General features: G+C 33.9%; 1 protein-coding gene across 4 annotated transcripts in view; it reads right to left on the reverse strand.

The window, feature by feature from the left end:
* The window catches only part of LOC138706671 (modifier of mdg4-like), a 243974-nt gene that overhangs the window by 22954 nt on the left and 193498 nt on the right, over positions 1–27522 (reverse strand). The window contains exons 6-8 of one of the 4 annotated variants that reach the window (XM_069836295.1): positions 23925–24111; positions 21084–21163; positions 12288–12411 (exon numbers count right to left, since the gene is read on the reverse strand). The exons of 1 other annotated variant lie outside the window; for it this stretch is intronic. In XM_069836295.1, the coding sequence (XP_069692396.1) occupies positions 21124–21163; positions 23925–24111 (227 nt within the window). In that variant the 3' untranslated portion in view covers positions 12288–12411; positions 21084–21123. Of the gene's footprint in view, positions 1–2735; positions 3259–11101; positions 12412–21083; positions 21164–23924; positions 24112–27522 lie in introns of those variants that run through there. 2 more of the 4 variants (XM_069836311.1, XM_069836357.1) reach the window with 2 other exon arrangements.

Consider the following 27522-nt stretch of genomic DNA (forward strand, 5'->3'; position numbering starts at 1 on the left):
TAATATTCATAAAAATTATTCATTTATTATTATTATTATTATTATTATTATTATTATTATTATTATTATTATTATTATTATTATATTCATAATAATAAACTTCTCACAAAGCGCCCTGGTACCATTCTATTTTATTTATGACTACATCTCTGTAAATACCCTCAATGACAGCATATGTCAATTCATTAAAACATTCAATGGCAGTATCATACAATCAATGTGTGGTGTTCACGAACTCTTTTCTTTGAAGATAACTTCACATTTTAATTCTAAAACAATTTATATTGTGTTGAGTATTTGAAAAGGCATATGACTCGGTTAAGAGAGAAGTTTTATATGATATTCTTATTGAATTTGGTATTCCCAAGAAACTAGTTCGATTAATTAAAATGTGTCTCAGTGAAACGTACAGCAGAGTTCGTATAGGTCAGTTTCTGTCAGATGTGTTTCCAGTTCACTGTGGGCTAAAGCAAGGAGATGCACTATCACCTTTACTTTTTAACTTTGCTCTAGAGTATGCCATTAGGAAAGTCCAGGATAACAGAGAGGGTTTGGAATTGAATGGGTTACATCAGCTGCTTGTCTATGCGGATGACGTGAATATGTTAGGAGAAAATCCACAAACAATTAGGGAAAACACGGGAATTTTACTGGAAGCAAGTAAAGAGATAGGTTTGGAAGTAAATCCCGAAAAGACAAAGTATACAGTATGATTATGTCTCGTGACGAGAATATTGTACGAAATGGAAATATAAAAATTGGAAATTTATCTTTTGAAGAGGTGGAGAAGTTCAAATATCTTGGAGCAACAGTAACAAATATAAATGATATTCGAGAGGAAATTAAACACAGAATAAATATGGGAAATGCCTGTTATTATTCGGTTGAGAAGCTTTTATCATCCAGTCTGCTGTCAAAAAATCTGGAAGTTAGAATTTATAAAACAGTTATATTACCGGTTGTTCTTTATGGTTGTGAAACTTGGACTCTCACTTTGAGAGAGGAACATAAGTTAACGGTGTTTGAGAATAAGGTGCTTAGGAAAATATTTGGGGCTAAGAGGGATGAAGTTACAGGAGAATGGAAAAGTTACACAACACAGAACTGCACGCATTGTATTCTTCACCTGACATAATTAGGAACATTAAATCAAGACGTTTGAGATGGCCAGGGCATGTAGCATGTATGGGCGAATCCAGAAATACATATAGAGTGTTAGTTGGGAGGCCGGTGGGAAAAGACCTTTAGGGAGGCCGAGACGTAGATGGGAAGATAATATTAAAATGGATTTGAGGGAGGTGGGATATGATGACAGAGAATGGATTAATCTTGCTCAGGATAGGGACCAATGACGGGCTTATGTGAGGGCGGCAATGAACCTCCAGGTTCCTTAAAAGCCAGTAAGTAAGTAAGTTGAGTATTTGAAAGTGTCCAGCTTCCTTATCTGTAATTTTCTGTCTGAGCAACTCCGAGACATCTACAATTGAGTTGCCATAATATTTTCCCTTTATTGTTACTGAGAACATTCATCTCTTAGCAGAGCTAAAGTCATGCCATGTTTTTTTTTTTTTTTAACAGGACTAGAGTTGATACAGGAACAATCAGCACTCCATTAAATGTGGATTGTCTGGTCACGCTATCATTCTTAGACAAGTACTTCACTAGAGACCTAATTCAGTACTTCCTTCTAGCAATTAATCTGTAGTTTGTTAGGACATTTTTGCAGGAAAGTTAAACTACTCGTACATAAGACAAATTGAAGACTTGAAATAAAAAAGGCTCTAAGTGCCATAATAAGGAATTTTGAAATTGTGTGCAAAATGGGATCTATAATATGCCAAGCCCTATAATGTATAAAAGGCTCGAACTGCCACGAATGAAAATGTAGTACAAATGCAATCGGCAGATAGCATGAGGTTTAACTGCCGCTGCTGTTAACATATGAAAGGCTCTATGTCCCGCACGCTTCCTCCTCATAATTAGACTAAATGGCGGATGCGGCAGATATTTGTAAGAGTTTGAGTGGAAAGAAACGACGAATTAAAGGAGAAGGTACTGCGGCTGCAATGAAAAAAAAGCTGAAAAATGGAGGAAATTAATATATAAGTTCAAATAATAAACATGTTCCTGCAAAACCTCGTCCAGCACAGGAGGCTAGTCTCATTACTGATCGCTTACCTACACCATACCTGGACACACTGTTTATTCTTGTTCTTTTTGCATGAAAGCAACAATAAGGTCTAGCTAAATTATGTTGGTTGTGACAACAGAAAAAACTGGTAGACCTAATGAGATATAGTGCACAGGGTTCTCCATCTTGCTTCCAGAGTCAGTGTGCATGCAAGTGTAAATGCAAGAACCTCAGCTATGAACACAAGGTCAGGCTGTTTGAAGATTTTTATGACCTGGAAGATATTGAAAAGTGAGGGAGGTACTTGATGGGGCTGATGCAGGTATCACATGTTAAAAGAAGACGTCATAGTACCTACGATGACCCTTCACAGAGCAGGAGACAAGCAGCTATTCATTACTCTGTTCCAGATGGGCAAGGTGACTTAGTGCAAGTTTGCAGAGGAACATCTTCTGAAATATTTTCGTTAACTTAGAAGAAAATCCAGGTATTAACCGAAAAGAAGAAGAATTTGACTGAAATGATACAGTACCCGACAAAAATGATGACCACAAACAGTTTTCCAGAAGCATTACAGAATAAACTTTTATTTTATGAACAAAAAACATTTTCTGTTTCATTCGTTTGTCCTCTTCACTATCTTTTTGCTGATTCTGAACTATGGAACTTAGAGCCTTTCATTAAATTTCCACTTTCAGTACGTTTTTCATATTATTGCAATATTACGTTTGTAAGTTCCTTTGGACACTACCTCCATACTATGCTTATCTTTCAATTAAAACACATTAATATTGAAATTATGACCAATAATTACCTAGTACACTTAAAACTCATTTTCCTTAAATTCATGATTATGGCACTTAGAACCTTTTTTATTTCAAGTCTTCAATTCATTATGTATAATATTCATGTTTTCAATGTATGAAAACGATATGTATGTACTCTCAGAGAACCTCTGTTCTTCACTTGTTTACCACATTCAGTGCATATAAAAGGACCTTTATCAATACTATGTACATCTCGAATGTGTATCTTGAGGTTTGTATTATTCACAAAAACTCTCATGCAGTGTGGACACCTCGAACTTGGATTCTGACTAGGTCCTGTAGTACCAATCCAGGATGAACCTGAAATTCAAGACAAACATTTTATAAATCAGCAGAGCATGCATTTAGTCATGTCACTGTGACTGTATGTATAGTACAGGGGATATCAAAAGTCCAGTAACACTTTCAATATTTTATTACACAAAAACTACTATGATAGCACTTTCAAACACACGTCAGTTTAAAGTCAAACTCTCAAAGTTCTGTTTACACCTAACAGAGATTCAATGTGTGAACTACGAGTGACTCGGCAGATGTCCAAACGATAATCAAACTCTTCCCATACCCTTTTCAACATATCGTCTGTGACCGTGGCGGCAGCTTCTCAAATTCTGGGTTTTAGTTCCTCTAAATCACGTGGCAAAGGCGGTACAAACACACGGTCCTTTAGGGATCCCCATAGAAAAAAGTCACATGCAGTTATATCGGGTGACCTTGGTGGCCATGTCATGAAACATCTGTCCCTTACTCCAGCATGTCCTATCCAACGATCAGACATCTCCGTATTCAGGTAAGCACGAACTGCATTGTGGAAATGTGGCGGAGCCCCATCTTGCTGAAAGATGAAATCGTCATCGAGATCTTGTCTAAGTTGAGGCACCAACAATTGCTCCATGTCCAGTCACAGTAGCCTCAATGAAGAAGAAAGGTCCGTACAGTTTTCGTTGTGACAACGTGCAGAAAACATTCACCTTTGGTGAATCACGCTCATGTTCAATGATTCTGTGAGGTTCCTGTGTACCCCAAACATGACAGTTGTGCTTGTTAATTTTCCCACTCGTATGGAATGTCGCTTCATCACTGAAAATTAAGCGGCTGAATAACTTTGAGACTTTGACTTTAAACTGGCGTGTTTTTGAAAGTGCTATCATTAGTAGTTTTTTGTGTAATAAAATATTGAAAGTGTTACCGGACTTTTGATATGCCCTGTGTATACTTCTGGAACTCTCCAATTCATCTGACCAAGATTCACATACATTTCAAATGATATAGTACTAAAAAGTAAATATTTGCTGTTAGTTTTTAAAGAAAACATGCAAAATTTTACAGAAAATACAAAATACTGAAAATGTTTAATGTAACTAATGAAGGTACCGATCGTTATCTTCACTCTCGCACCATCATACAGAAATCCAATTTTTTCAAAGTCATCATGATATGGAGAATATTCTTTATAACACAAAGTTACCACGATATATTCATTTCCTTTTAAATAGCTGCAGTGAAAAATTGGGAGAATTTTTTAATAGGTTATTTAACAATGCTGTCTGAACAGCGAGGTTATGTAGCATTGTTGGAACTGGTGTTAACGAGTTGGTATTTTGGCGAGATGAGACCGAGAATTCTGACACTTGCCTTAGAGTTGGGAAAAATCTCTGAAAACCTCTATCATTTAAAGTAATAGAAATAGAGTTTGAAGTCATGTCGGATCAGGAAACCAACTCCTTACCTTATGGTCTATTCTGTGAATTAGTTTCTGAAAGGTAATGTGTAGGTATTTCAATTATACTACAGTATTACTTTTGTTGAATATAAATTTTTATAGAGCTGTGCACTTTGTATATTTCTGTTAGATTACAGTTAGATATTTGTAAATTTGTTGGATTCCAATGGCCACATTTGAGGTCATTTAACTCATTTTGTATCTTGCTTCCTAGTAGAAAGCACTCAGACTTTTGGTTTGTTGCAGCAAGGACATTTCAATTCCCTTCAATATTGCTACCAGCACTATTTATAATTTTACATGATTATTTGTAATATCTTTGTCTTGCTGTTTTAGAATATACAGTAGCTCAATTTGGGTTTACAACATATTTTTGTTCTTCAAGTAAGTCAACTTTAATCAGTATTTTAGACCTAACTATACTTTATGTGTTAAGTAAGTAAATTTATCATGTAGATCACTTAACATTACTTTTGACTAGAATATGGGTGGCATTACTTCATTATTTATAACTCTTAATTCTTTTTGAAGGTCCATTATTCCATATGTGATGTTTACTGTTAAAGTCACCAACTATGATAAACTTGCGATCAGATGGGATCAATTGTTCTATATCATCCATTACTAGGTTTAGGCCTGGAGGTATATATACATTGACAAGTGAAAATGAAATATTATTTTGAAGTAATAATTTTGTCCTAATGTATTCAGTTTGATCTTTAAATTGTTGTTTAGATTCAATTACATAAATGGAGTTGTGGATCATGGTAACAACACCTCCACTCCCTCTATCTTCACGAAACAGATTAAAAATTTTGTAGTCAGCAACTTTGTAAAATTTTAAAATATCAGCAATCTGAAAAGATTCTTGTATGCATATTACAGAAGGCTGTATGTCATTAACGTCTTGCTTGAATAAATCCATTTTGTTTCTTAAAGACCTAGAGTTCCTTTGTAAAATTTTTAGAGTGTCTATATCTTTTTCGTTAATGTTGCCTTTTCGTTTTAATTTGCGGTCTTTAAATGTACTACCCAATGAGACGTGGAATTTATTCGTTTTAGCCTTATTTTTTATGCTACAGAGAATGAATTTTGCTTCTGCATTGGACTGACACCATACTTCAATCCTTTCTGATAATCCTACTTGTCTGTGGTATAATAATCATGATGAAGATCTGGAACACATTCTTCTATACTGTCCATCCATAAACCACAAAAGAAGTCAATTAAAATCATCAGTACCAGTTGCAGAAGACACAGCCCTGCAGTATATATTGACTACACCCCCACCTCTGGCTGCTAGCAACAGACATCTATAATGAACACTGATCAAAATACCCCTCATTTCTCGTGAAAAACAACAACTGAATAGACTACAGTGGACTTTATGTTGTCAGCAAACAGCTGGATACATTAAGAAGATTGATTGATTAATTCTTTTTGAGGAGATGTAATTTATTTTTTAATTTGCATAATCAATATGAACAATTTATGTATCATGAATTTATAGATGATAAGTAAAACTACCGGCTATTATGTGAAATTCTTTTCATCAAGAAACTTAAAGTAGGCCTGCTCGTAGAATGGTTGACATTACATGGCACATACATATTATACTAGAGTTGAATACTGTAATGATAGGAAATAAAAGGAATCTGTAATATTGTACTCCAAATAATAGATTACAATGGTCAGTCAAGTGTTTTTTGCTATTTGTAACGATCCCCACGAGTAGGAAACTCTTGTTACAGGTATTATCCTTTTCTTGTTCACAAGACAGAGGTACATCCAAACTTCGATACATGTGAATTTCTGTAGTAATTACCAGTACCGGTACTAGTAATGGATAAAATCTACACTTCTTCTGAATAATGACTAGAAATTGTAGCTAAGTTAACCTCTTGCCGCATGGGACAGTCTTGCACACACCGGTTTAATATTAAAATAATTTAAGTAGTTCTTTCTTTCTCAACTGATGTCACATATGGTCAAATCCAATTCTTGACAGTGTGTCATATCTGTCCCAGTATGCAGTTTGAAATATTATATGCTTATATTATAAATTATATGAATATAAAACCGTTATGTGCCATATCTGTCCCAGAATGCGTAAAGGGGTTAAGCTCATTCTTTGCTTAGTTCACTTCAGTCCTCAAACAAAGTTACCAGTATTGTTTCATATAATAGCAGATGTCAAAAAGGAGTGCGTTATATGGCAGTAAACATGTTTAATAGCCTCCCTACGGATATAAAAAGTAAAACAATTTTACGTTAACAGAAAGCCACAATTTAAAGTCACACAGTAATTGTGTGCACTCACAGTTGAGTTCTGGCGTCTTGTCAGCTCATGTGAGTTGTGTGGATATAAAAGGAAAAATTGTGACGGTGTCGTGTATAGTTCCTGGGGTAGCTCAGTTGGTAGAGCGTTCGCGCGCTAAGCGAAGAGTCCTGGGAACGATACCCGGCCCCGGAACAATTTTTCCTTGAAATTATTCAAACATAAGATTATTTAGGGCCAAATTAAAGAAGTACTTAATTTCTCACACCTTCTATTCTGTAGGTAAATTCATGACATTCAGCAATGCTTCATGAATATTTCTGTGTTGTATTAAGTATTGATACTAAAACTTTGTGTTGTACTAGTAGACTATATTGTAAAACTCTTCTGTATATATTTCAACTAGACTGTGGCTATAATTAAGATTTTATAGTACTATTAAGATTTTTTTTCCGCTTGACATGTTCCATATTCTAGCTGCGAAGCAATGTATGAATACCATGGAATGTAAATAAGTACAATACAATACCCCTTTCGCATGTATGTATACTTTTCTACTTCCTGCAGATTATAAACTTTATTCGTAATCAATTCATAATGAAAAGGTATTGTAATGAATTTTGTGGTGTGAAACAAAGTCATGAATACAATTTAAAACTTTTCTGTGAAATGTAAGCGTGCCGCGACAGTCTGTTCTGTACAGTCACTAAAATTGATGTAAAATTTTATGAAAACTTACTCACGAAATTCTCAAGAATAAAATTTAATCAATTCATACTCAGTCAATCTCATATTGTTTAGCAGATGAAGGAACAATATGGTTAATCCATGTTGAATCTTTCGTACACTACTTTTAACACTTGGATATATAATAATAATTGATTAAATGGCGATCTTACACAACTAACACGAGTAAGATCACCATTTAAGGGGAGGCAGAGGTGAATATTTCAAAATCCACAAAATTTATCCGATTTGTTTGAAATTGATCATGGATACTAAGTATGTTATTAGTAATGGACATACCAAGTTTCAACTTTCTAAGTACAATAGTTATGTAAATATTAATAATTTTATAAAACTTTATATCGTTTGATACAAAATGCTCCATGCACCATATTGTAAGAAATTTTCAATATTTCTTTTTATTTATATGTTCAGAGAAGGTATATAAATAATGATAAGTATTAGTTTATTATGGGAATAATATAGTAATACAGTTATCTTGGTTTTAATTTAATACTTTTAAAGGGCACAAAATCAAAAACTAACATCGGAATATCAAAATAAAGATAATAAAAATGGAAAAAAACCAAATTTTCATTTTTTCTTCAGTTTTGTTCGAAAATTTCACCTCTGCCTCCCCTTAATAAATTATTAATATGGTTAAGTTAAGTGTAATGAAATAACAACCAAAAGTTTATATGTAACATTTGAGATGTACTCACATCCTCTGAATATACTCATGATATATTTTCACTTAGAAATTACATACAAATTCAGCTACAGAGTTAAAATATCTTTACAATACATAAAATAACAACAGAAGTTAAATTTAAGAATACCGGTATCTATTATCTATTATACTTATGTTAATTATATATAGCTATAAATAAGAGGTAGTTTAAGTTTATAGCATGTAATTTGCTTCTTAATCTAGCAATATGTATACTATCTTTGCATTATTCACGAATGCAAGAAGATAAGTGTGAGGGGCGTTCACAAAGTAATGTAAATTTTCATCTCGCATTTCAAATAAAAATAAATTAACAAACAAGCTTTTTTATTTAAATCTTCCTACATTTTCCTTCTTTTCTACGGAATCAAAACAAATTCCTCATACCACTATGGTAATGTTTTTGGATACATACCTTGGTGCAATGTATAATACTGTGATACACAAGACAGTATTGTGTCTAGTATCTTTGAAAGATATATAATTTCAGCAAAATTATGATTATTCTGTTTAATCCTCAGAAATCTAAAAGACTAAAGTTAAAGTAGAACAATGTTTTATATTTAAAACAAACACAAAAATTATAAAGTATGCAAACAAAAACTAGATTTTAATCACCACTATTGTTATTCTTTTGTTTTAAAATTTGGTTTCATAATGAAATTTCTACATGTAAGTTACTAAGAGTACATTTTAGTTCTTTTTATTTACTTAACTGATTGAACAATAACAAGAGATGTCAGAAGACTTATTATGGACTCTTTCTGAGTTCGTAAACAGTCTGAATAAAATTATGAACAATCTCTGCCGGAATAATCAATATTAAAGACCTAACTTTAAAGTTTTCAAATAAGACATGTACGGTTGACTCACTTTCTGGTTAACGAAACAAAATACAGTTCTACGATATTGGAAAACACGTACAATGTCTACTATTCGACAGAATGCACTTATACATGGCAGTGAACAAAGAATTGTAGACTTTAGCTACTCCAGCTTTTGAAATGATCATGTGTGGTCTGATAAAGAATCTCTAAAATACATTTAGGATGCGAGGTATAAGTTGCAGGTTCAAGGACAGCCATGAATTGCACAAATAGTAACTTGTTAGGTAGGTCTTCTTGGAGAAGTTGTAGTTACAATTCATGTCAAATCAGATCTTACAAATATTTTTATGGTTTTACATTAGGACTAAATCACACTGCACACGAAACAAAACTCTTTCAGACTGATTGAAGCTACTCAGATGGTTTACTACAACCAACTACCCCTTGATATACAGGTTAGGGCCTGTCACACGAACACACTATGCAGACGAAACTTTTTGTTTGTTGCAAGCAGGGAGAGACAGCCGAGATGTGTTTCATGTCTACTTGTTTGCATATATTATTTTAATGTACCGAAGTACATATGATATTTCCATGCAGATATTCTGCGTCATCATATGATGAAAGAGTAATGAAACGGAGAAAAATTCTCTCCGGCGCCGGTGTGGCTTAGTGGATAAAGCATCAGCACGTAGAGCTGAAAACCCGGGTTCAAATCCTGGCGCCGGAGAGAATTTTTCTCCGTTCCATTACTCTTTCATCATATGATGACGCAGAATATCTACATGGAAATATCATATGTACTTCGGCACATTAAAATAATATATATGATATGCGTAAATCACTTCGTGATTTAAGACGGCGCTTATTCCATCAGATCCTGGTCAACTAGTCACTCATAATGAGTGCACCTCAGCACATGTGTGGACTTCAGTCCTATGTTCATAGACATCTATGACATAATGCAGAGGGCGGCCACTAGAGGGAACCCAAGAGTTGGAACTTAATCTGAGACGATTCTGTCTGGCGCCGGGGTGGGTATCCGGTGTGGCTTAATGGATAAAGCATCAGCACGTAGAGCTGAAAACCCAGGTTCAAATCCTGGCGCCAGAGAGAATTTTTCTCCGTTCCATTACTCTTTCATCATACCTGTTTGCAACTGTCATAATCAAGAAACATCATTCCAACTGAGTGTGTGAATTGTTTGCTACAGTGTATATAGAAATAGCTCTATATCAAGAAATCCAAAGTTGAGGAAAATGGGTTTTCTACATCAATTTGTCGTCAATGATCTATTTCTTATTTACATTCTTACTACCAGTTGCGTATATTTTACAACTGATTTAACGTTTTAAGTACAGTATAATTCGAAACCTGAAATCACAATTACAGAACTTAAGGGGAGAGGATGGTATTTTTTTTAACTTTTTTCCTATTTGGTGTAAAATATTAATTTTTTGTATGTAGAGAGCTCATAGCTGTGGCAACTCAACCTAATAAAAATATGTTGAAAAAAAATTATTTGGGAGCCCAAATTAAAAAAATATATACCCAATGCAGGATTGTACTAAAACCGATATAACTAAACCATTTTTAAAGATAGATTCAAACAGTTTTTTGCAATGTATTTGCAAAAGCATGTTCTACAAACTATCTGTAACAGAATTTTGATATTAGTCCCTACGTTTGAAAAATAAACAATTAAAATTTAATAACAATTTTCTGATTTCCTTTCTTGCAAACAAACGGACGTATTTTTAAAATGAAATCAATTAACAAAATCCTGTTACAGAGAAAAGTTTCATAATAGTCTAAAGAATGTTTGTTCTAAATTTCATGCATGTATCTTTAATAGTTCATAAATTATACCCATTTTTGTCTGGCAATGTAGCAAAAAAAAAATGACGTTACTGGAAACCGATAAAAGCGGGCATGTGATTTAAAAATCCATAGTGCAGGAAGTTTAAAAATGACGTCTCAACATCCGATAAGGGCACAAATACCCACAAAATGTTATGCAATGCATTCCACACATATCAAAGGGTATTTAAAAAAAAATGTTTTTTGAAAATTTAATTTACCAGAAACAACAATAAAAGTGGGCGAGTGATTTAAATATCCATAACGCAGGAAGTTTAAAAATGGCGACTCAACATCCGATAAGGGCACAAATACCCACAAAATGTTATGCTATGCATTCCACACAAATCACAGAGTATTTTAAAGAATTTTTTTTTTTAATTTACTCATTTTTCACCAAAAAATACCATCCTCTCCCCTTAAAAATGTATACTGTTGAATATATACACTAATAAAATACAATATTAATGTATAGAAACAAAAGTAAATGTTATCATATACATAGCTACTGTAACAAATTAAGTTTTATTTAAAGTAATATAAACTAATTTCTAGATGAAGTGTGATGTTGAGAAGCTCCTTTTGTGAATAGGAAAACGTCCGGCTACTCACAATTTTAAGTTGAAGGATCACAGCAAATGTGTGTCTGGTAATGACTTGTTTGCTGCAGTATGTATTGAAGACGTTTTAAACAGCAACAAAAATGTTGTTTCAAGCAGCTTCAAAGAGTTTGTTTGCCGCAGTATAGATGCCAATAATTAACTGTTTAAGACAAGACAGTAAAAAAAACGGTTAAGTAAATCCTTGAGATCTATGTTTAACACACAACTCATAAAAAACATTGTTTCGGGGATCAAATCGAGAGTTTACTGCAATAAAATTTAATACTTTACTTTAACATAATCCATTTATGTTGCCTGAATTCTTAAAAAATTTAGAGTACATAAGTAATGTGAAATAATGTACATATTTAGTACTTACATGTCATTAAAATGTAATAACTCATAAATGTTAAGAGATATTTAATGAACGGCTTAATTGTTACTACTCTCATGTAAAGGAAATTAGGATTTTAATGCTTCAGACAATTGCTGTGTTGTTCATGGAGTGTGACTACGGTACATGTGGACACGCAGGCAACTCCTATTTTTAACCTGCTTGCCACACTGGGAACATGAGAATGGGCCCTTATCAGCACTGTGTGCATCACGTATGTGGATCTTGAGATTTGACTTGTTGGCAAACATCCTTATGCAGTATGGACACCTGACACTTGGCACTACTGATCCGTGCAGAGACCAGATGGCACCTGAAACCCAATACGTTTAAGTGAGTTTGTCGTCATGGCATCTTCAGCAGTACATTCAACATGTGCCTGTAAAAAACTCAGATATTGGCAAAGGTTTTATTTTATTTACCTGGAGACATTTAGATATCTAATGTAATATGTGTGAATTTAATAGCTTCAGAGGAATTTCTTATTATCATATAAATTCCATCAATGACAAATGTATTTTCCCTCTTGCCTTTGATGGTTGGCAGGTGAGAGGGTCAAAACCAGCGATGACTAACTGAAGAGCACATTTGAACACAATCCTCCCAGTGAAATTAATTAAAAAAAAAAACTTCATTGATTAAGTTCACGTTAACACTTTGTTAAACATAAAATTATTTAGTCATACGTTAAAAAGTGTTCAAATTTTAAAAAAGGTATGTACCTTTGACAGACGGCCCGTTTCGACGTTATGTCACGTCTTCTTCAGTGTCTTCTGAACTACTGGTAATCTTGATTCTGCGATGTGCATTTGTCGATTGTAGGGGTGGGGGTGTGTTGCTCTTATGGTGGGGGCTGGTTGTTTGTGTGTTATGACGTATCATGACGTCGAATAATGTGTGGGTATTGAACTGTAATTGTGTGTTAAGTATATGTTGTGGGTATGTTTATATATTTCGTTTTGTTCTAGGATGTTTAACTGTGAACTTTTTGGTGTGATGTGTAAAATTTCCATATCTGTTTCTATATTATTGTAGTCATGATTATTGTTGATAATGTGGTCTGCATAATTTGATGTGATGTAGGGTTTGGTTATAGCTTTAATATGTTCATTATATCTTGTGTGAAAGGATCTTCCTGTCTGTCCTATGTAAAAATGTGGGCAACTAATGCATTTTAGTTTGTAAACTCCAGTTGAATTATATTTATTTGAATGTTTAATGTGATTATTTAGATATTTCTGTGTTGTGTTATTTGTTTTGTATGCTATCTTGTATTTTAGTTTTCTGAATGAAGTTGCAATTTTGTGAGTATTGGTATTGTGATATGTTAATGTTATGTATTTATTCTCGCGTGATGTTTGTGTTGGTTTGTTCTGTTTTTGTTTTGCCATTTTTATTAGTGTGTCAATGACAACTACACTGAAGAATTAAACACAATAAAATATATAGCACAAGACAATGGATATAACCCTAACACTAATAAAAAAGGCACCCCTATCATCGACAAATGCACATCGCAGAATCAAGATCACCAGTAGTTCAGGAGACACTGAAGAAGACGAGACATAACGTCGAAACAGGCCGTCTGTCGAAGACACATACCTTTTTTAAAATTTTAACACTTTTTAACGTATGACTAAGTAATTTTATGTTTAAAAAAAAAAACTTCTTTTGCATGATTTGCCATTCTAAAATTACGTTTATATTTTATGTTTTGATTTTTCATAACAGAATCCATTCATAACTAAACTCTACGAGCTGCTACTAGTCAAATAATAAAATAAGGCCACCAATATCGACATCTAGAAGACATTAAAGCAAAGTTATTATATATATATATATATATATATATATATATATATATATATATATATATATTATAGGGGAGAATCGGTAGTATCGGACAGTGCGTTTCTTTCATCTACCACCATATGGTAATACCTGAATGACATGGTTACGTTTCTCTATGCGACATCACAGAAACGTAACCATGTCAATCAGGTACTATCATCGTGTGGTAGATGAAAGAAACTCACTGTCCGATATTACCCGATGTCCGATACTACCCGACTCTCTCATATATATATATATATATATATATATATATATATATATATATAAAAGACAATTTTATGTATGAAGACCTTCCTTACAATATTTCAGGTGATCAAATGCAGTACCTATATTTATTAAATGAGCTTGATGCAATGTCTGACTTCCTATGAACTTCGACTGTGACTTTTAATTTTATTAACACATTACGCCTATATACAAATGTAATAATATACATTTTCCTAAATAAAAGTCCTGGTATGAAATTCCAAGCAAAAAACAGAGTCAGTGTGTTACAATGGCGTCTACCAATATATTTCGAACACTTCTTTAAACATTTTGAAATTTTATTTATAATAATAATAATAATAATAATAATAATAATAATAATAATAATAATAATAATAATAATGTTTTTATGGTTTTAGAATGATGAAAAGGAATAAAAGAATATTCTTGCTTTCATAAGTGCAGCCTTTCAATCATCTCTAATATATTACATATATTTTACTGAACAAGTTAGACGTGGTATAAACACTGATAATTTATGCAAATCTAGTTTTTCAGCTAAAGCTCTTTGTAAAGCAGACTGATAATTTGTGAGTCTGAGCTTGAATCTGAAAGCTTGACTTCCATATTTGGCAACTGTTTTGGATTTTTCCAGAATCAATGTACAAAATACAAACATATTTATAAGTAGTACGAACCCGAATTCAAAAAAACTCTAAAACAGTTAGTAGAGTACTCAAAATAGCTGAACACAAGTTATTGATATGGTAAATACTAAGTAATAAATTACTGTTTCTAGTACTAGTGCTATCAAGTTAAATGTTTTACTAGTTACGAAATATCTATACTGAATGCTCATTTTAATTTATTTCTGAAAATGATTAATGATACATACAAAATAGCTGCACATCACACGAAAATATATTATTTGCTAGAACTGTATGTATTTACTTACACAAAAATAATAACCTTTAAATAAGTACTGGTCGTTCTCTGTTAGAATTGAGAATTACATTGATATACAGTACACTGTAAATTAACTACGTTAAATAAATTGCGAAAGGATTGGTAAGAAGGAGTTTTGGTATAGTGTGACATAACTTTGTATCTTAACTTATACGTTGTAATAAATTACTGCTTGACAGGGTGGAGAAAATATCACTTATGATAAAGACACGATTAGACTAATGAAAGAAATATTTTCCATCTCACTATATTTCTTTAACACAAATTATTAATAACACCCTAATTAAATACCTATGTAGGAAAAAGAGGTCCAATTCTGTGGCTATGTGCTTCTAAGGAAGTGGTCCGAGGTTTGATTCCCGGCATGAGCAATGGAAGACAATTATCTTCTGTCCATGGGATTGAGTGTTCGTCCATTTTTTTTTGTAATTGTTCTATGATGTCTCAAAAGTGTTATGAGTTACTGTGTTCATCTGGTGTGTTACATTGTATATCTGACAAAGGGATAGACACTGTGAGTACATGCTGATAAAAATCTACCTGTGGTACTAAGGTTTCTTACTTCATCCTTTAAATGCCTAACCTTACTTTATTTTGTCAGTTTGATGCAAGTTATTTATACAGATATCTCTAAGCCATAACAATTGAAGAATAGACATAAAAAAGGCTGTCAGTGTCAATATCTTTGAAAATTAGGTTTACAAAAAAAATCTATTCAAATTTCAAGTTCCATAAGACTAAACACAGTTCTTTTTGCGGACGACCAAGTATTACTTGCAAACTGCGAAGACAATTTACAGATGGGTATATTTAAACTAAATAAAATCATAGAAGAACATGGCATGATGATTTCACCAGAAAAAACCAAAATAATGGCATTTGAAGGTACAAACCCAATCCGAAGCAAAATTGTTGTTGAAAATGTGATTTTAGAACAGATAAATTCCTTTTCGTATTTAGGATGTAATATATCATACGAAGGAGAGAATGATGTAAGCAGAAAAATTAACAAATTTTTACAAATATTAGGACTGCTAAACCATACCCTAAAACCAGGTTTAGTACAGAAACATTCCAGAATAAAGCTATATAAAACCCTTGCACTACCAACTCTCCTCTAAGGAAGCGAAATTTGGGTTCTGAAACAAAGAGATATCAGCAGATTAAGAGCAGCTGCAATGAAATATCTGCGACGAACTGCAGGATACACACTTCTGGACCACAAGAGCAACGAGGGTATACTGCAGGAACTCAACATGCAACCATTAGAAGAAAAAATTACAGAATACAGAAATAGCTGGCTTGAACACATTTCTCGTATGGAAGCTGGCCGGACACCCCAAGAAATGCTAAAATACCACCCTCAGGGGCGACGATGACCTGGATGTCCACAGAAACGTCTATTGGATCCTGTATAGCTGGAACCGAAACAGGCCAACAATGGCCTAATTTCGTGCCTGGAATATGATGATGATGATGATGATGATGATGATGATGATGATGAAAAAAATCTATGTCCCTGGCTCAATCCATTGAGAAAAATTTTATTTAGAGCTTAGCTTCTCCCATAGATGTGCAAAACGTATGATGTTACATTACTAGTGGCACAAGGAAGCTCTTTATTTCAACGCTTTATCTCTTTGGGACTTACAGCGCTTTTTATTCCAGTTTTCAATTTTATTAAGAAAAGTTTTTGATTCCGACCACAAGTTTGAGTATACATATTTATGCTTTTACAGATTATTTGAGTTACGGGACATCTAAGTGCGGCTGCTTACTGGGGAAATGCAGCTGCTGCAACCGGAAAAAGGGACATTGAGTCGCCGTGCATAAAGTTAGTAGTTTTATTTACTTACTACTTACTGGCTTTTAAGGAACCCGGAGGTTCATTGCCACCTTCACATAAGCCAGCCATTGGTCCCTATCCTGAGCAAGATTAATCCATTCTCTATCATCATATCCCACCTCCCTTAAATCCATTTTAATATTATCTTCCCATTTACGTCTCGGCCTCCCTAAAGGTCTTTTTCCCTCCGGCCTCCCAACTAACACTCTATATGGATTCGCCCATATGTGCTACATGCCCTGCCCATCTCAAACATCTGGATTAATGTTCCTTATTATGTCAGGTGAAGAATACAATGCATGCAGTTCTGTGTTGTATAACTTTCTCCATTCTCCTGTAACTTCATTCCTCTTAGCTCCAAATATTTTCCTAAGCACCTTATTCTCAAACACCCTTAACCTATGTTCCTTTCTCAAAGTGAGAGTCCAAGTTTCACAACCATAAAGAACAACCGGTAATATAACTGTTTTATAAATTCTAGCTTTCAGATTTTTTGACAGCAGACTGGATGATAAAAGCTTCTCAACCGAATAATAATAGGCATTTCCCATATTTATTCTGTGTTTAATTTCCTCCCGAGTATCATTTATATTTGTAACTGTTGCTCCAAGATATTTGAACTTCTCCACCTCTTCAAAAGATAAATTTCCAATTTTTATATTTCCATTTCGTACAATATTCCCGTCACAAGACATAATCATATACTTTGTCTTTTAGGGATTTACTTCCAAACCTATCTCTTCACTTGCTTCCAGTAAAATTCCCGTGTTTTCCCTAATCGTTTGTGGATTTTCTCCTAACATATTCACGTCATCTGCATAGACAAGCAGCTGATGCAGTATTTTTATTTTAGTACTGTATTTAATACTGACAATGATAAGCATTAACCTGTGTTATAAGATACGCTGAAAATGATACATTCCCGACATCTGTGTAGGAAAATCCTGTTAACTTTAATAAAATCCTCAGATGTGATTGTAGTAACTTCTTGTCTGATATTTTCTTTTATGTTCTCTATTGTATGCGGGTTTTTCTGATAGATTTTCTTTTTCTATTTTAAGTTTCCCTATAAATAAAAATAACAAGGAATCAGATTGAGCCTACAAGCTGGCCACAAACCAGTATTGATCATTCTGTGCTTAGAAATCTCCACCATACAATCATGTGACTCATAAGCAGTATGTGCAGTAGCAGAATCCTGCTGAAAGAATGACTGCAGGAATTGTTGTTTTGTTGTTGTTTAATCAACTGTCCGAAGACAGGTTGAACCTTACAAGCAACATCAAGAAGGCATTACTTATGAGGCATCTAGGCCAGGAGATAATGGGGTAGGGTACCCAGTTCCTTTCCCTTATTTTTCTAATGATAAATAAAATAAATAGGTACAATAAAATACTACTATGATGTACCGAAGTACATATGATATTTCCGTGCAGGAATTCTGCATTACCATATGGTGAAGAATGGATAGAACGGAGAAAAATTCTCTCTGGCAAAGACTCGAACCTCGGTTTTTAGTTTTATGTGCTGATGCTTTATCCACCAAGCCAAAGGGGAACAAAGAGGTAGATAAACTGCGAAGGATTCAATCCGGTATCGGAACTAGAATCCAGTGTGGCTTAGTAAATAAACCATCAGCACATAGAGCTGAAAACCCAGGTTCGAATCCCAGTGCCGGAGAGAATTTTTCTCCAGTCTACCCAATCTTCAATAAAATACTGTTTAATTTCCCTTTACCTTCATAAAATCCTTTAACGATTCGATCAGAGAACTGCATAATTCTGGAAATATCAGTGATTTGATATTGCAGACTTTTATATGTATAGCCACAAAATGTAATGGGACTGCCAACCTTTCTTTCAGATATATTTCTCTAAATGTTAACCCTCTTTTCCAGATCCCGACTTCAAGAAGGGATGACTTCTCATGAAGGATGCGTTGGTCGAAATTGACTCCAGACTGTTAAATGAAATGTGATCTGTCTTGTAAAGTGTTACATCTCTTCTTGTGGTTGTTATTTGTTAATGTTGGCACTATTTATAATTAATGTTGAAATTTTGTATGTTGTATTTTAGTTAATGTACTGTGTTGTATTTTAATTATGTTGTATCTTAGTAATTGTGTTACTTTTCATATGTCCCTGTCAGTATGTGATCAGTTGGATGCAATAAATGAATATCAATCATTCTTCTTAATGTATCCAGCTGTTTGCTGACAACATAAAGTCCACTGTAGGCTATTCAGTTGTTATTTTTCACGAAAAATGAGGGGTATTTTGATCGGTGTTAATTATAGATGCCTGTTGCTAGTAGCCAGAGTTGGGGTGTAGTCAATACATACTGCAGGGCTGTGTCTTCTGCAACCGGTGTTGATGAGTTTAATTTACTTCTTTTGTGGTTTATGGATGGACAGTATAGAAGAATGTGTTCCAGATCTTCATCATGATTATCACACCACAGACAAGTAGGATTATCAGAAATGTGAAATCGGTGTAGGTACAATTGAGTGACAATGTGACCTGTTCTGGCTCTTGTTAAAAATGTTTGAACATGTCTGGGCAAGTTTTTTATATATTTTCAGGTCATTTGGTTTCTTTTGTACAGACTGTGAAATTTTTCCTTTGTCAGAAGAGAGCCAATTGTTGATCCATAGGTTTGTAAAATGAGACTTTACTGAAGCAAAAGCACTGGATAAAATATCACTTGAAGAGGACTTAGTTGCAAATATGTTGCCTATTTTGCAATATTATCGACTTTCTCGTTTCCAGGTCTACCACAATGACTAGGTATCCATTGAAATGTTATTTTCTTTTGGAGTTTTTTTAGTTTACTTAGTTGTTTATGAATTGGAATAATTCTATGTGCACATAGGTTTGGTACATACTTAATTATATTGAATATAGCCCCCTTGGAGTCGGTAAGTATGCAAATAGATTTTTCATAAATTTGAGTAACACACTGAAGAGCAGCATCAATAGCTAGCAATTCAGTGTCAAGACTGGAGGAGGATGAACATGGTATGAAATAACTTTCTTGATATTTTGGAATACAATACCCTGCTCCTGATGTCCCCTTATTAGGATTTAGAGATCCATCTGTATAAATTTGAAGGTGATCCTTTAAATGAATATGAATATATTTCAGTTTTAGATAAAATCAAGTTTACTAAAATCTTAAAAGTCTTCTGCAGGCATACGGAAAATATTTTTTAAATAACTTCTACTTTTATGCAGTGACATTATCTCCTTCATTTTTATTTTGAGAGATGTTTAATCCAATAACACCTTGTTATTCTTTTACTGAACTTCATTTTTTTCATAATTAAACGATAGATGATAATGAAAACAGCGCATTACCTTTCCACTAACAATGTATCAGGCATGATCAACTTAATTATTGGTATTTCGGATCAATCAATTTTGAGTGAGGCAACACAAAGTTAATCAAAATACTTACCATTCAATTACAATACATTACAATAATGTGATGCAAATTCCTTCGATGTCTTCACAAAAACCGACAATATAATATGCGTTGAATGTTACAAACATTTTACATGTATTCATGTGCAGCGCACACTTACACACTGATATAAATTTGTCAGCACATATACCACGTAAATTTTTACTAATGTGGACACAGATTAACATAACTAAATAAGTATATATTTAATTCCACATTATAATAACAACCTTGATACTAAAAAGTACTCACGAGTAAAGGTACAGTATCTCCTTTACATGCCATGTAGGTGCATGGGGGCATGGAGACAGAGCTCCAGGCTTTCGTGATCTCAGTACTAGAATGAAGTAGTGTGGTCGGCACCATGCTTAACCCCGTTTTATCCCCGGGAAACACCCAGTACTCAATTTGACAGAAAGCTGAGTGGACCTCTGACTCTTCTGCAAGTTTTGGCAATGGAAAAAATCTCACTACTACCCAGAATTGAGCCTGGGATCTTTCAATCCATAGCCAGTTGGCCTACCAACTAAGCTAGCAGACTATAACCATAAGATTATTTATGTCACTTCTCAAGTTACACATAACTTACGTCACACAAGTTTAAAAAGTGTGATAAAAAAAAATTTGTTAACAGCAGCTAATAATGCTTACCCAATTATCACCATAATATGATTAATGATGTGGCCGATTTTCATTTTTTCCCTGCAACAAACTTCGCACGGTGTCGAGGTCTGAAAAACAGGTTTTCATGCAGTTCTCATTACAATAACATCAGAAATTGCAGAAAAGAGTACAACTTTTTTTACTAATGTAACTACAGTAAAAGCCCAATATAGTGTAGTTCAATTTACCGTGAATTCGTATTTAATGCGGTAGAAAATGTGGATGATATGTTGAAGTTTAAGGAAATAAATATTCTTGACTAAGTAAGCATGACGAGTTGAAGAAATGAAGGTTAAAAAGGATGAATGAAATTACCAAAATGCCTAACAAATATTCTTGACTAGGTAAGCATGACGAGTTGAAGAAATGGAGGTTAAAAAGGATGAATGAAATTACCAAAATGCATAACAAATATTCTTGACTAGGTAAGCATGACAAGTTGAAGAAATGGAGGTTAAAAAGGATGAATGAAATTACCAAAATGCCTAACAAATATTATTAACTAGGTAAGCATGACGAGTTGAAGAAATGAAGGTTAAAAAGGATGAATGAAATTACCAAAATGCCTAACAAATATTCTTGACTAGGTAAGTATGACGAGTTGAAGAAATGGAGGTTAAAAAGGATGAATGAAATTACCAAAATGCCTAACAAATATTCTTGAATAGGTAAGCATGACGAGTTGAAGAAATGGAGGTTAAAAAGGATGAATGAAATTACCAAAATGCCTAACAAATATTCTTGAATAGGTAAGCATGACGAGTTGAAGAAATGGAGGTTAAAAAGGATGAATGAAATTACCAAAATGCCTAACAAATATTCTTGAATAGGTTAGCATGACAAATCAATTCAATTACTAAAATGTCTAACTCTAAATCTAATGAATAAATAATATCTTTTAAAGTTGCATATTAAATTTACAGTTCCATTAGTGCATTGACATTTTTTTTAACTGAGAATATGGCGTTATAAATCACAAAACAGAAAAGCAGTAGTCTGAATAGCCTATGTATCTGTTACTTACTGCCAATGTTTAAAATTATTGTATATACAGTATTATTGCTAATGAAATATATTTCATTTTCGAATGAATGAATGAATGAATGAATGAATGAATGAATGAATGAATGAATGAATGAATGAATGAATGAATGAATGAATGAATGAATTAATTAATGAGTGAGTGAATTAAAGAAAGAAAGAAAGAAAGAAAGAAAGAATGGATGAATAAATGAACGAATGAATGAAGTATAATACATAGGTTGGATAAAAGTTATGGCAACACTGCTGTCACGTGACGATGGTGCGTTCGAGAGCTGCCAGCTGTGTGGACATGAACAAGGACTGTTAGATGAGTTAGTGCAGCCAGCGGCGACAGTACTCTGTCAATCTACTGCAGTGTGTAGAACGTTGACTTTCATAGGGATAGTGCGAGCGCCCTAAGACCACGTTTACAAAACTAGAGCAATGTTCCTGGATCAAAATTGAAGTGACACGAGGTCGTAGTGCACAAGAATGTTTTTCAGGGATTGCGTGAAGCATGTGCCGATGAAGCATTGCCATATTGCACAGTGGCATGATGGGTTAAAGCGTTCTGGGAAGGCAGGGATGCCATTCAGGACAACCTCCGTACAGGACGACCCTGCGTGGAGGACGACAAAGTTCAACTCCTTGCTTCCCTGTTGGATGCTGATCGCCGATGCACTGCGCATGAGTTAGCAGCGGAAGTCGGAGTATGTCACAAAACTGTGCTCCACATTCTGCAAGACATTCTGGGTTACCGCAAAATTACAGGGCGTTGGATACCCCATGAAATTTCCGAGGTTTAACAATGGCACCACTATGCAGTCGCACAGGCCTTGTTGGACCGGTACCAAAGGAAAGATGACGACTTTCTTGGACAAATCATCACTATGGACGAAACCTGGGCTCGCTCATACGAACCAACCAAACTTGAAACGTCAATCAAATGAATGGAAGCATCCAGGTTCTTCTCGTCTGAAGAACGTGCTCCCTACACAAAGCGCTGTGAAGGTGATGTTCATTGTGGCGTATGACATTCATGGGGTAATAATGCACCACGCTGTACCTCCAAGGCAGACAGCAAATGTGGACTACTACTGCAGGTTCCTTCGTCCAGTCCTCAGGAGAAAACGACGACACTTGGTGGTACAGAACCCCATCATTCTGTCAAGGACCTCTTGCGCCGCTTGCAATGGGGGGTTCTGGAACATCCACCATACTCACCCGATATGAGTCCATGCGATTATGATCACCAAAGTGAAAGGACCACTGTGAGGGACCCGGTACAATACCAGAGATGAACTTATCTGTGCTATAGGATGGTCAATACGGAACATCAACGAAGATGGACACACTGATGGTGTATGACGCCTTCCAAGCATTTGGAAAAAGGTAATAAATAAGGGGGACGACTATATCGAACGAGACTGTTACAGCTCAAAAATAGAGATTTTTCAGTAGAGCCATTTAAAGTTTTCCATTCTATATGGCAAATCAGAGAATCATGGCACAACAATGTGCATTTATGTCCCACTAGGAAATTTTTAGAGTTATAACACTTTCACATAGCACAGTTCTCAATTCAAGTGTTCAAATGATGGTAATAACTCAAAAAGTGAATTTTTTGAGTTGTAACAGTCTCGTTCTGAGCCATCGATATATAAGGTACGTAAATGTTGTACCCCTGTGAATAAAGCCATGTCAGAAATATCGAACTGTTGCCATTACTTTTTATCCAGCCCTAGTATATTGTAACTTGAGGGAGCACAAATTACTGTTTAAAACTTAATACTATATGCTGCCCACCTCTTATGATAATTGTAGATGTGAGCATACAGACTGTTCTTATTCTTCATGGTGCGGCCACATGTGTTACACATAAACGGCCCACGTGCCTCGCCATGCAGGTTGGCAACGTGCTTCCTAAGGCTGTCCAGATGGAAGAACTGCTTGTGACATACTGTACAACACAGCAGTACACTTTTCCCACCAGCTGTAACAATAAGGCAACACTGTAGACTGCCGTTGCTATTAGGCCTATTGTGTGTTTCTTTGGAAACAATTGTATTGATCTTTTCGAGAAAATCTGCCATTACAATTATTGTTGTTGAAATGACAATATTGCACACAAAAAGTATTCAGTAATTACTTGTGTTTAAGATTCACAACAAAATGAAGTGTTTTTTTTTTCTTTCATGTGAAACATTAATCTCGAGCTACATAACTTTTATAATAAAATTTGGCATTTGGTCTTTATTTTAAAATATGTAAAGAAATTCAAAATACACAAACTATACCTACCAACATAATAATAATAATAATAATAATAATAATAATAATAATAATAATAATAATAATAATAATAATAATAATAATCTTCACATTAACATCTTCAATGTCAGACTTTAACAGTAAAAGCTATTTAAGTTTAAATTATCTGTACTAATATAAATATAATTACAATTCCATCAAGAAACAGCAATTTTCTACATCTTGATTACACAACTTTTAACACTGTATCACTTCGGAATATGTATGATAAGTCTTTCTTGTGTTAAATTTTAACGTACCTTGTTAATGTTTCCACCTATTTTGGGTCATCTTCAGTTCTGAAGATGACCCAAAATAGGTCGAAACATGTTAACAAGGTACGTTAAAATTTAACACAAAGACTTATCATACATATTCCGAAGCAATTTTCTATTAAAAATTATAAATTTCCTGTTGTTTTTGTTAATAATAATAGTAAGATAATGATAATATTATTTTATGCTTTATTGAAAGCACCGGTACCGTAACTCTAATAACCAATTTGTTTGTACGAAATATTTGAGGGTATGAAGGCAGAACATTAATTTTTTGTAATCATGAATTTAAGTTTACAAATAAAACATACTTGCAGCCATTTTATTTAATAAATTAAACCTTTAGATAATAATAAAAAATTTAATTATTCTGAATGCCAGAATTCTTACGAGTTACAAATGTCTCATTCTTTACAAATTAGTTTAACCTCCACCACTGTAAATACAAACACAAGAATGAAGCTATATTAAGGAGAGTTACATAAACGAGATAAAAAGATAACAAAAAAAGACACAAACCTTACGAAGAGAAACAAAAAGCTAAAAAAGGGAACATATAAGAGCACACAGGAATGAATAAGCTTTGTTACCATATTACATGATTTACAATTTAGTAAACTGTAAGAATATTAGCTATCGATCATGAGCTTCGTCCCTAGTAAGGATGATAAATCTAGCAATTTTTCACTGCTGTCAAATTATTCTTGTCAAATTGAAGTAGAAGCATTTCAAGTCCAGCTAGAATTAATGGCCATACCATTTACATACAGGATTTTGTCATTTATGTCGATTAAATTGCAAAGAAGTTAACAAATAAAATTACTACACTAAATATTATGTACATTGTACAACATTTATTGCCTCTAACATACGTAGATGTTATCATAGAAACTGAAGTTTGTTTATTCAGTCTTTAACTATTCTGATGTAGAATTTCACAGGTTTATTACATTGTAGTTCAGGATATTTTCAAACCAATAGAAGTAATTAATTGATTATCTAGTGGACATACTCGTGTTAATTATGTAAGATTTGTCCGGCTTACAGCTGTTTCAGTGCTTCATACACCATCCTCAGAGGCTACTAGATCGTGGCATCATCTCGAACTTCTCTGCTTGTTATGTTGGTGTGTTTGATTGTTGAAAGATGTTGAAGAGTGGAGTCAAATAGTGTGTGTGTACTGAAATTGATCTGTGTGTTGATCGGGGTGTGGTTTAGTGTGTTTGTATATTTCATATTGTTCTAGTGTGTTGAGTTTTTGGTTCTTGGGTTCTATGTGTAGGATTTCCATGTCTGCATTTACTGTATGTTATTGTATGTATGGTTAGCATTGGTTATGTGATCGGCATATGTAGATGTATTGTGTCCTCTGGTTATTGCTTTAATGTGTTCTTTGTAGCGTGTTTGGAATGATCTGCCTGTCTGTCCTGTGTAGAACTTATCGCAACTATTACATGTGAATTTGTATACACCTGTGTGGTCGTATTTGTTTGTGTTTTTTGTGTGTTGAGATGTCTTTGTAGTGTGTTTTCTGTTCTGTATGTTATGTTGTATTTCTGCTTTCTGAATGAAGATGCGATCTTATGTGTGCTTTTGTTTTCATATGTTAGTGTGATGTAAACACGCTACAAGGAACACATTAAGGCAATAACCAGAGGACACAATACATCTACATACGCCGATCACATAACCAATGCTAACCATACATACAATAACATAAATGCGGACATGGAAATCCTACACATACAACCCAAGAACCAAAAACTCAACACACTAGAACAATACGAAATATACAAACACACTAAAACACACCCCGATCAAATTCTCAACACACAGACCAATTTCAGTACACACACACACTATTTTGACTCTACCCTTCAACACCTTTCAACAATCAAACACACTCACATAACAGGCAGAGAAGTTCGAGATGACGCCGAGATCTAGTAGGCTCTGAGGATGGTGCGTGAAGCACTGAAACAGCTGTAAGCCGCACAAATCTTACATAATCAACATGAGTAAGTCTGCTAGTGAATCAATTAATTATATTCAAGTGTTAAAAGTAGTGTACGCAAGATTCAAAATGGAATACTAAATAATTGATCATTCCTTGTGATATAGTTCTCAGATGAATGTATTTTCTCAAATAAAGAATGATTATGTTGTATCAAGTTATGAAATTACACACAGTGCTTATTGAAAAAACACTTTAACAATGAGCACAGCTTTCACAGTTTCTTCATTTGTCCACAAGGAGTTCATCTGGGAAAACAGTCTTTCAACACTAGCATAGTTCTTACCACGTCTGCAGAGGTACCATTCTCACAACATGATAGTATTGACAATAATGGTAATACATTTTTATGAAGGATAGCTATCGATTTCTTGGCAATTATATGTTTTTAAGTTTAAGAATAAAAATGCTAAGCACAAATCCACAAATTCATTTTGGACTTACTGAACTTCTCCCAATTTCGTTGACCTTACCCTTAGCAACTTGTATTTGTTTTAAAAACAGAAAAAAACATCTTAGAGAGATAATTTGAGAAAGATGACTGTGGGAATTTCTCGGCAGACCAAAGTACAGAATTAAAAAAAAAAAAAAAAAAAAAAGTAGCCTATTACATTACTGGAACACAGAGGAGATTAGTGATATAATCCAAAGGGATTATGTTGAAAAATTGTGACATTTTCTATGCGAGAAACAATAATTTCTGTACACATCCAGTTCAGTCATATTTTGAATTTTATCATTGCAGTAGAAAAAATTTCTTTGGGAAGTATCATTAGTAATCATCAAAATTATTTATCTTGATAAA

This window comes from Periplaneta americana, chromosome 1 (assembly GCF_040183065.1).
Source record: "Periplaneta americana isolate PAMFEO1 chromosome 1, P.americana_PAMFEO1_priV1, whole genome shotgun sequence".
Classification (NCBI taxonomy): domain Eukaryota; kingdom Metazoa; phylum Arthropoda; class Insecta; order Blattodea; family Blattidae; genus Periplaneta; species Periplaneta americana.